This window comes from Cryptotermes secundus, unplaced genomic scaffold, assembly GCF_002891405.2.
Source record: "Cryptotermes secundus unplaced genomic scaffold, Csec_1.0 scaffold1971, whole genome shotgun sequence".
In the NCBI taxonomy this organism is placed as follows: Eukaryota; Metazoa; Arthropoda; class Insecta; order Blattodea; family Kalotermitidae; genus Cryptotermes; species Cryptotermes secundus.
Genome location: NW_019744178.1, coordinates 26,106 through 37,092, shown reverse-complemented (window position 1 = coordinate 37,092; position 10,987 = coordinate 26,106). Strand labels below are relative to the sequence as shown.

Sequence of the window (10,987 nt, the reverse complement as noted above, 5' to 3'; positions counted from 1 at the left end):
TGGACTCTGCACCTGCTGCGCCTTTTTTGCTCTTGTGATTGTGAGCTCTTCCACTGCAACAATTGTTCCGTTTTTTTCCCCCCCTGGATCATAACCGTAAATCCAACTTTTGTCACCCATTATGATACTAGAGATAAAAGTTGGGTCCTCATCAGCCTTCTCTCGTAGCTCAAGACACACATTTACATGCCACTGCTTTTGATCATTAGTCAAGAGTTGGGGAACAAACTTCACAGCAATGTGGCACACATTGAAATTTTCTGGCAAACTCCATAACTAATGCAAATTGTGTCTCTAAGCTCATGTATTATTTGGCGACAGTCTTTGTGGGTGAGTTGTCAAATTTTTCAACACTTCCTGTCGTTTTGCTGGTACTTGGTTGCCCTGAACGTTCATCATCTTCAACTGACACTCAACTGACCTTGAAACATGAATGCTTTTCAAAAATCGCTGTCTGGCTTAAATAATGTTCTCCAAAAGCCTCACAAAGCATTTCACGGGTTTTGGTAGAGGATTTACCAAGCTTCACACAAAACTTAATGCAGACAAGTTGCTTGATTTTGCCATCCATCACAGACAAAACGAAACAAGAAGTCAAAAAAGCACAGTCTGGGAACTTTCCAATAGCACCCAGTGAGTGCTATATGATAAGCACTGGTTACCTCTACTTCTGTTATATGAAGCAGAAGCTAACCTCTACAGCACGAATTGATTTTATATACATGCAAACATTGCTCAAAGAAATCTATTTATTTATTTATTTATTTGTGATTTAACAATTCTATCAGTATCCCTGATTATATAGCACCAAATAGTAAAATGATTAGTAAATAATGAACTGAAAAGACTTGGACGAAAATGGCTGTGGCTTCATTTGAGATAGGCCTACTATCCTGACATTGTTTGGAGGAACAAAGGAAAACCATGACAAATCTCAGTGAAGCTACTGTGTCATGGTTAAGATCTGAACTAGATACCTCATGAATACAATTCAGCCAACTTACTTGGTGCAGGCATGTTACTGTGAGATCAGCTCATATGTCAGCAATATGGCCCTAAGGTGTAAGGTAATAACCCACGCACACGTCTCCAATCCTTTCCACTTCTGTGCTTATCACACCCTTACTTGTCTTCCCCATGCTTCAAGATCTGCACTAGCGGCTCTTTTCTTGTCCCCTGTTGGTTCACTCTGTTCTGGGAGCTAGCCAATGGGAACTGATAACTTGTCTTTTGTTCTCTCCTTGTATGTTTTTGTGCGATATTCTATGGCTAACACGGCTCTCTCATCAAGAGAAGGACATGTTAATGATGGTTTTTGAGCATCTGTTGCTGAGGAGAATATCTGGCCCCAAGAGGAAGGAAGTGTCAGGACTATGAAGAAAATTGTGTAATGAGATCTATAATTGTTAGTGAGCTACTGTGAACAGAATCTGAGACCTGATGTCTCGTCACCAGAATGCAGGGCAAAATCGTATTATTACACCTAATACATCTTTTCGAAATGTGACAGAATTAAAGTATTTGGAAACAACAGTAACAAATCATAATTTGATGCGGATGAAATTAGGAGGAGATTGAATATGGGTAATTCTTGCTACCATTCAGTCCAGAACCTTCTCTGCTGTCTAAAAATGTAAAAATTAGAACATACAAGACTATAATTTTGCCTGTGGTTTTGTAAAGGCATGAAACTTGGTCTCTGACATTAAGGGAGGACATAGACTGAGGGTGTGTGATAACAGGGTGTTGAGAAGAATATCTGTGCCAAAGATAGATAACATAATAGGAAGTTGGAGAAAACTGCATAATGAGGAGCTTCATAATTTTTACTCTTCACAAAATGAAATCAGAATGATAGTGTGAAAGAGGATAGATGGGAAGGGCATGTAGCATGCATGCATAGAAGAGGAATGAATATGCGAGGGTTGGAACTTTAATACTGGCAACTATTTATTTACAACTGATACAAAATAGATGCATGTTTCAAAGTTTTACTGTCCTTCAATGTAGTCACCAGCATTGTGTATAAGCCATTGCCAGCGATGTGGAAGTCGTAGGATACCTTTAGCAGTGCCTGTTGTGTTGATAGTTTGAATGGAGCGGTCTACTGCCTGAAGAATCTATGGAACACTTCTGAAGCGAATGCCACGAAGTGGTTCATTCATTTAAGGAATCAAGTTGAAGTCACAAGGGCTTAAGTCTGGGGAGTATGGTGGATGGTACAGCACTTCCCAGCCCCATCGATCGAACAAATCAGTCACAGCTTGTGCTGCATGCAGCCAAGCATTGTCCTGCAAAATGATGGGTGCGTTCTGCAGAAAGTGTCACCGCTTCTTTCTCAAAGCTGGTCACAGGTCGTGTTTCAAAAATGAACAGTAATACTCCACATTGACGGTCTGCTGTTGGGGAACGGTATGCGTTAGGATAACATCATCACAGTCGTACACGAGAATCACCATAACTTTCACACTGCTGAGGTTCTGACAAACTTTTGATTTTCATGGTGGTTCCACCTTGCCACTGTTCTGTAAGGCAATGCAGATTCCCCGCAAGCCTCTTGAAGACCTTGATGACACTGTGGTGCTGCACGGCATCTGGCACATTCAATCTTTATCCAACTCCATTGTTCCTCTTTCGAAAACATCGTGACAACACTACATTAGACCGCCAGCTAACACGAGGCTCTGTTCTTCTCATCACTGTGCATGTGCGTGATGTGGGAAGGGAGAGTCCATTTGCTCTGAGGTAAGGTAGGTATGTAACTAACGTGTGGTATAACCAACATTATTTGGTTCCGTTGCATGGCATCCCTACAGCAGTGTTGCCACTATTAAAGTTCCAACCCTCGTAGTTTTGGCAGGAAAGCCAGATGGAGAGAGACTACTACCTAGATATGTGGATAGAGACAGGATGGGGTGGTATGGACTGGATTGATCTGGCTCAGGATAGGTACCAGTGGAGGGCTCCTGTGAATAAGGTAATAAACCTCTGGGTTCCATAAAATGTTGGAAAATTCTTGCATAGCTGAGTGACTGGCAGCTTCTCGAGAAGGACTCAGCTCCAAGGACTTAGTCAGTGTGAACAGTGACCACAGTAATCAATCTTGAGTTCCTTAAAGGTGAAGGAGGATTTCTTGATTAGGTGAGTGGCTGTTAGCTTTCCAAGTGTCACTCCTCTCCATGGTGTGAGTAAGCTGGTCATGGTGGATGTACATGTTTTGTATTTACCAATGCAGCAATTATATAACATGGCACAGTGTGGCACAAATGGTCTGCTACTTTTGAGTCAAGTTCATCTTAAAATTGGGTACGCTAAGTGCCACTGAAATGTTTGTAATTATTACTGTTTCGACTCATCATACTGCCTTGACACTCTTTCTCAAACTATGTCACCAATAACTCTAGGGCTGCCAATGGAGACTGCCAGAGGAACTCATTTGTATTTTCACCAATCCCACTGTGAACTCTTGTCTAGCATGTATGCCAAATATAAAAGTCATGTAGTTACTATAAGATTCTGACGATGGTGTATAACACACAGAGATACTGGGCTTTCGGACTTTATCCATCGTCCTGGTTTTAAGATAACTAGGAAAAACACAACGTTTTGGAAACTGGATCTGTTTCCGTCCTCAGATGAGGGAAAACACCTATTCTGTTGGGTCCCTTAGAAAGAGCTAGCTTCAATCACTGGACCAATTGTCCAGTGACAGGCTGAGGACGGAAATAGATCCAGTTTCCGAAACGTTGTGTTGTTCTTACTTATCTTAAAACCAGGATGATGGATAAAGGGTGAAAGCCCAATATCTCTGTGTATAAAAGTCATCTTTATCCATTTATACTATAAAAATATTATACAAATTAAGTTGTGCATTTTCCAAACTTCTTTTGATGGTGGTCCAGGTACTTTGTTTAAGGGTGTACAAAGTACAAAACACATACACAGAATTATTGGATTTTCAGACTTTGTCCATTATTCGGTATTCTATAAACTAGAAAACAAAACTTTTCAGAAACTGGATCTGTTTTCTGTACTCTGGTGAGGGAAGACACCTATTCTGTTGGGTACCTTAGAAAGAGGTAACCTCAATCACTGAACGACAACCTCAAACACATCCAGTGACTGAGATTAGCTCTTCCTAAAGGGCCCTACACACGCTCCGGTAGACCTGTCAGGTGTGCCTGCACAGGTCGACCTGAAAACCCCAGTGCACCCTCACGCTCAGGTACACCTTTCCGATATTACTTCAGTTGTGTGTTTGCTACGGTCGGACATGGCATCTACAGATGACGATGTTCTAGCTGTAGTTGGCTTATTATTAGCTACAAATTGTTTCAAACCGAAAAGTAAGCATCAAACCTGGTGCAAAGAGTGGTTGATGTAAAGGAACGTTTATTCACATGTGAATTTGTTACGTGAACTGAAGTTGGTCCCTAAAGATTGGCACAATTATTTGCGCATGAATGAAGAAACTTATTTACAGCTCCTGTCATTAGTTGCCCCATTAATTAAAAAGAAAGATACCGTTATGAGGATGGCCATTTCACCACATGAAAGATTAACTGCAATGTTACGATACCTGGCAACAAGAAGAACCTACGAAGACCTGAAATTTACTACTGTAATTTCACCACAGGCTCTCTCTACCATTATACCAGAAACGTGTGATGCTATATACAAAGCTCTACATAAGGAGTATTTACATGTAAGAAAGAATAACATCTTGAAGAAAGCAGTCTTCTGGGATTTGGCGCCGTGTATATGTGGTGTTAACCGACGTTTCGGAGGAACGTATCGCCCCCATCTTCAGGGTTGAAGAAAAAGTTTACCTATACTTTTTCTTCAACCCTGAAGATGGGGGCGATACGTTCCTCCGAAACGTCGGTTAACACCACATATACACGGCGCCAAATCCCAGAAGACTGCTTTCTTCATAGTCACCGCCGTGAAAGCCTCAAATCTTACATGAATAACATCTTGTTTACTTCATTAAGCTATACTTTATTGTATAATCGAAAGCAATGAAATGGAACATTACAAGTAAAAAGACTTTACAAATCATTAGCACTTAGATAGATATGAAGCTGCTGATATGGATGATATGGATGCAACTGTGTCACTGTGAACTCCCGCCAATTGAGGGCATGGTGGGTGTTCGTGTTGTTGTACTGAGGTGAGAATTTGTGGTGAAGGATATGGGTGTGCTTGATGCTGGTAATGCTGCACTGAGCTGTGTGAAGGGCCAAGTGAATGGGACGTTGTCTGTGTGGGAAAAGTTGGACTTGGACAAGTTGGAGTACTGTGAATAGGTGTTGCTGAATCAAACTGATGGTACTGTTGACGTTCATACTGCTGGGGACTGGGAATCATTGCACAGAACAGGCGTTGAGGTGGAAGAATCAACTTGTGTGAGGTAGTCAAAGTGCCCATTTCGGCTTCAAATAGTGCTTCGTTTATGATCCTCTCAGCTAGGAGTCTCTGTTGCGTAGGGAGATCTCGTAATTTCATCACAACGTTTTTCCCGAAAATATCAAAAAGATCTTGTACTTTTGGACGCGTGAAATGCTCATTTACTGATAATAGAACCTTATTTATCAAGTCGGCTTGCTGTGATGAAACCTGTGAACTCCTTTTCGGTGGTCTTGATTGGAGTGGCGTTGTAGTGACTGGTGTTATTTCGGACGAATTTGCATCTCTTGTAGAGATATGGCATCCATCATCATGTTGTGTATTTCCATCAGGCACAGATTCACCTGATGCAGCATCTGTAGTATGGTGTTCCTAAGGCAATAATTAGTTTTTATTTGTTAGGATTCTTATTACTAGAGCTCAGTGTTTGGCCACTGTATACCTACCTTATACTACATGTGAGCAAACGCTGGGCTTTAGTCATCACATGTACGCATTAATCTTCTATAATTCAACAGACTATTTATATGATAATTTAACACCAGGTCCTGTAGACCTCAGCATGAGATGGAAAAGTGTTTAAATATGTGTTATTGTCTCTGCCTGTAGACAGACTGTAATAAATACAGGGGAGAAAAAAAAATGTGTGAGGAGTGAGTTGGTTTTTCAATATTACATATTTTATTAAACTTACCTCAATCCCACTTCCTTTGTCATCACTTTCGATGTTTGAGCGAGAGCTCAGAGGTTCTTCTTGGTCGTTTAAAAACGTTAGAAGCGTAAAATACCATAATTTTGGTTGGTATATATCCTCTGTACCCGACCCTGACCTTGATGACGCCTTAACTTTTTTTAATTTCTTACGATAATTGCTTCGTATGTTATTTATTTTCTTCACAACACTCTCTTTGTCGGAAGACGGTTCTACTTCTTTCAATTTGCCTACCAATCTTGCATAAGCTGCGTCTTTTTTTGCACGATTGTGATAATCCTTGCTCTTAATTTTCCATAAGCAAGGCTCACTTTGGTATATTTCTATGAATAAGTTTGATGCATCGCATAGTATCTTTGTACGCCATTTCTACAGGTATCTGAACTGACGACTTCCACGCTCCGGTTTCCCTGGCTCAGGTACAAAACTGCACAGGTCGTCTAATGATTTTTCAAATGTGCTCTGGCAGACTGTTCAGGTCACAACTGCGACGTTTTATCATCCACATGCTCCGGTCGACCTGCGCAGGCACGCCTGTGCAGGCGCACCTGACAGGTCTACCAGAGCGTGTGTAGGGCCCTTAAGGGATGCAACAGAGTAGGTGTCCCTCCTCACGTGAGGGTGGAAACAGATCCGGTTTTGGAAACATTGTTTTTTCTAGTTTCTAGAATACCGGACAATGGATAAAGTCCAAAACCCAGTAATTCTGAGTATTATACACCATTGTCAGAACCCTTTCGAATCTATAAAAAGCATGTTTTCTATTTTATTTTATGATGCCATCGGTATCCAACCTACACAGTGTCCAATGGTAGGATTAATGTACAGTGAGTTGAAAAGTATTTGGAAGGAAGCTGTGTTGGCCTAACTGAGATACTACTGTATCTTGGTATTTGTTTCAAGGGATTGAGGACAACCCTGAAAAGTCTCAGGATAGTTGATGCTAAGGTACTTGGTTAAAACCCCAAGCACCTAGTAAATAAAAATGGGGAGAATTATCAGCTGACTGGCCTGCCCGGACAAAAATTGTGAAATCCATTGCTCTGCAGTGAGTACAAGCAGCTGTGAAAGTTATCTGAGTGCCATGTGTGGTGAGTAGTGTGTTAGTGTGTTTCTGGAAACAACTTTAATCAAAAATTATCAATAAATACTTTACAAACATCAAAGATAAAAAAGGATGACCTCCTCTGTGTTCTCTTTGCCAGCATTTTCTAATTTTGGCACCAAATGTTTAATCCGCATAGAAACAAAACATTCATCCAAACCGGCTCTGGGGGCCACCCAGCCTCCTATCAAATGGTTATGTGGAGGGCTCTTTTCTCAGGAGTAAAGTGGCTTGGGTATGAAGCCGACTCCTCACCTCCATTCCCACATCTTCATGGCGTGGTGCTTAATTAATTAACCATGGGTCCAATTTTATCTTTACCTTATAAAGAGAATATTTCATTAACAGAAATTTTATCAAACTTACAGAAGGAGTTCCTCCACAATTATTCCATGAAGTATTGATCGGATTCCTTTTCACTCAGTGAAACTTGCTGAAACATTTCAGTTAATACCATCGTTTAGTTCAGCTGCAACCAGTGGCTAGGATCAGAATACTGGCCAACTTTGCTGTCAGTTTGACTGAAAACAATAATGGTTTGGGGAAGAAATATTACTGTCTCATACTCAGTAGTTTAGCTTGTCTCTTTATCTTCAAAATGATATACACAATGTCATCTTTTACAGAATGTATCTACAAACTTTACATGAACTTTGGGGATTTATTTTTTAATTATTACAGTTTTCACATGAACATTATTCAGCACCTCAGACAGTTCTCAGATGCAGGGGGAGAGGGGTGGAATATATATCAAACGTCAACAACAGAAATTCAGAGTATTTAAAAAATTATTCGTCTGTCCTCAGTACTCTAGGATGACAAAATGAAAATAGTCTTAAAAGGCTTAAAATGGATCTTAGAGAGATAGGATGGGATGGGATGGATTGGATTGATGTGGCTCAGGATACAGACCAGTGGAGGGCTCTTGTGAACACGGTAATGAACCTTTGGGTTCCACAAAACGCTGGGAAATTCTTGAGTAGCTGCACAATTGGTGGCTTCTCAAGAAGAGCTCAGCGCCTTGAGTGAGTGAATGGCTTAAACGTAAGTTTGTAAGCAAATTTTCTGGCTTCTCCCCCTCCAAATATATCCTGGATCACTCAAGAGTATGTCCAAAGATTATACAGAAGTTAATAAGATTCATTTTATACAAAAATACTTAGCCAGGTTGTAACAAGTATTATTATTACAGTAGTGTAAATATAAGTAATTTTATACATCAGCTACAAATACATGGAACAATGAAAGCAGCATCTCCATTCAAAATCCAATTTTTAACACTGCAACTACATTTCTGCAGCTGCTGTGCACCTCGCCTAAACCTCAGAGCCCCCACTGTACTTAATAGTCTGAAAATCACTGGCTCATTTTTACATACAGCAGATGGACATTAGTCGCTTATTTCCAAGTGACTCTTCATTTAAGCTAATTCAGTTATGTACTCGTATTTATCTATTTGGAACTGAATTGATGAGTGCCATTTTCTGGGATGAACTGCTTAGTTCAAAGTTCACTGATGTTTCAGAAGAACATACTGCCTCCATCTTCAGGATTAAAAAGTAAGCCAAGGAAGTAGCCAGAAGAAACCAGACAGCTTATTTTCATATAAAAATACTTGGCCAGGCTATTATTATTATTGTTATTATTATTATTATTATTGTTGTTGTTGTTATTGTTATTATTATTATTATTATTTTAGTAATGTAAATATATATATGAGTATGTAGGTTGGAGGATGATATTAAATGGATCTTACAGAAATAAGATGGGGGTGGTGTTAGCTGGATTCATCTGGCTCAGGCAGGGACTAGTAAAGGGCTCTTGTGAACATGGTACTGAACCTTTGGGTTCTATAGAATGTTGGGAAATTATTAATTATCTGAGCAACTGGCAGCTTCTCAAGGATGACTTAGCTCCATGGAGTTAATTACAGCAATGTAAATATGTCAATTTATAGATGAGCTGCCTGCTTCTTGCTTGGTACTTCCTTGGCTTACGCTTTGACCCAGAAGAGTGAGATAGTATATTCCTTGGATAGATCATGGGATACATGGCACCACATCTCAGAATACAGTACTGATCATTGTCAGCACTGTAAGAACTTCATATCCAGCAGAGAGTACTCTATTTGTTGCATATAATCTAAGCAATGTAGATTATCTGAAATGACAACAGGGAAGAACAAATTTTAACAATGTTCTTTGTTTATGGAAGTGTAAGGAGGTATTTTCTGTTTTTGAGCAATTATGTGACATATTTAAGCAAGAAGGGACCAACAATTGCAGTCCATATACACATTCAGTTCTGTTGAGCAAGTCTGGGTTTCAAAGTCATGAGGATTCTCTTATGCCTACCATAACATGTGAAAAATAACAATATTGTGGGAACTGCCCACATTCAAGCAAGTGTGACAACACAAGCGTCATTGCTTAGCAACAATGAGTAAACAACGGTTGCTAAGCAAAGCGAGTAAACAGTGGTTGACTGACTCCCTGGCTAACTCGTAACTCATAACTGACTTTGACGGCAGTGTAGTTCTCTTATATAGTCGCAGTGTTTACCTGTTACGTAATGGGTACCGCTGTTTATTACCGTCGTCTGTTGCTACTATATGCACTAGAACTACACTGCCACCGAAGTCAGTTACAAGTTAGCCAGGGAGTCAGTCGACCACTGTTTACTCGCTTTGCTTAGCAACCGTTGTTTACTCGTCGTTGCTAAGCAATGACACTTGCGTTGTCACACTTGCTTGAATGTGGGAAGTTCCCACAATATAACTGGGAAGCATGATTTACAGTTACATGATTTCAAAGTTAGAATTACTGTGGAAGGAAGCATTATTAGTCTATAATAAGATACTTTTCCAAAATTTACCTAAATTCACTGATGAAAACAACATGAAACAACATGATAACTGTGAAGAAAGCAGTCTTCTGGGATGTGGCACCGTGTAGATGTGGTGTTAACCGACGTTTCGGAGGAACGTATCACCTCCATCTTCAGGGTAGAAGGAAAAATAAGAAAATCCACAAGTGAAGAGACAGTGAGAACAGGTGCAAGCAGTCTGCAGTCTCACTGTCTCTTCGTTTGCAGATTTTCTTATTTTTCCTTCTACCCTGAAGATGGAGGTGATACGTTCCTCCGAAATGTCGGTTAACACCACATCTACACGGTGCCACATCCCAGAAGATTGCTTTCTTCATAGTCACCGCCGTGAAAACCTCAAATCTTACAACATGATGACTGGCTTCCATGCTGAGAACAAAATCTAGGACCTACAGCTACCAAGTACAAAACATGAATGCATAACCATAAAACCACTATGTTCAGTAGTTAAAAGAAAAGTAAAGCTATCCCTATAACACACAGTGGAGACCCATAGGGTTGTGAGACGTCAAGGGCCCCACATTATCTAGATCAGTGTTTCCCAACCTGTGGTCCGCGGACCCCTGGGGGTCCCCGAGTAATTCAAAAGGTGTCCGCGGGATAGTTTATTTTCATTAAACTTTATCTTATCATGTTCCTCACACCTGGGATATTTGCAATGTATATCTCTGGCTCTTGAGCCCCATGGTTGAAGTAAAATTTAACGGGACTGTTGGTACCGTTACTTCTTCCCTTTGTAAAGCAGAGGTGAATAACCAACGATTTGTGTAGCTTTTTCCAAGGACATTTTCTTTTGGTCGGCCCATTGCATCTCAGACCCGTGTTTCAGGGTGGACTGCTGTCCTAGTACCTGCTGTCCGACCATTCTCCCCTCC

At 40.5% G+C, this 10,987-nt stretch overlaps 1 protein-coding gene across 1 annotated transcript; it reads right to left on the bottom strand.

Moving 5' to 3' along the window:
- Window positions 1-4,921: 4,921 nt before the first annotated feature.
- LOC111874625 lies at window positions 4,922-7,487 on the bottom strand. Its single transcript, XM_023870268.2, has 4 exons — window positions 7,482-7,487; window positions 5,952-6,490; window positions 5,866-5,878; window positions 4,922-5,781 (listed from the first exon to the last, which is right to left on the bottom strand). The coding sequence occupies exons 1-4, from the start codon at window positions 7,485-7,487 to the stop codon at window positions 5,062-5,064; spliced, it is 1,278 nt and encodes a 425-aa protein (XP_023726036.1). The 3' UTR covers window positions 4,922-5,061.
- Window positions 7,488-10,987: the final 3,500 nt, after the last annotated feature.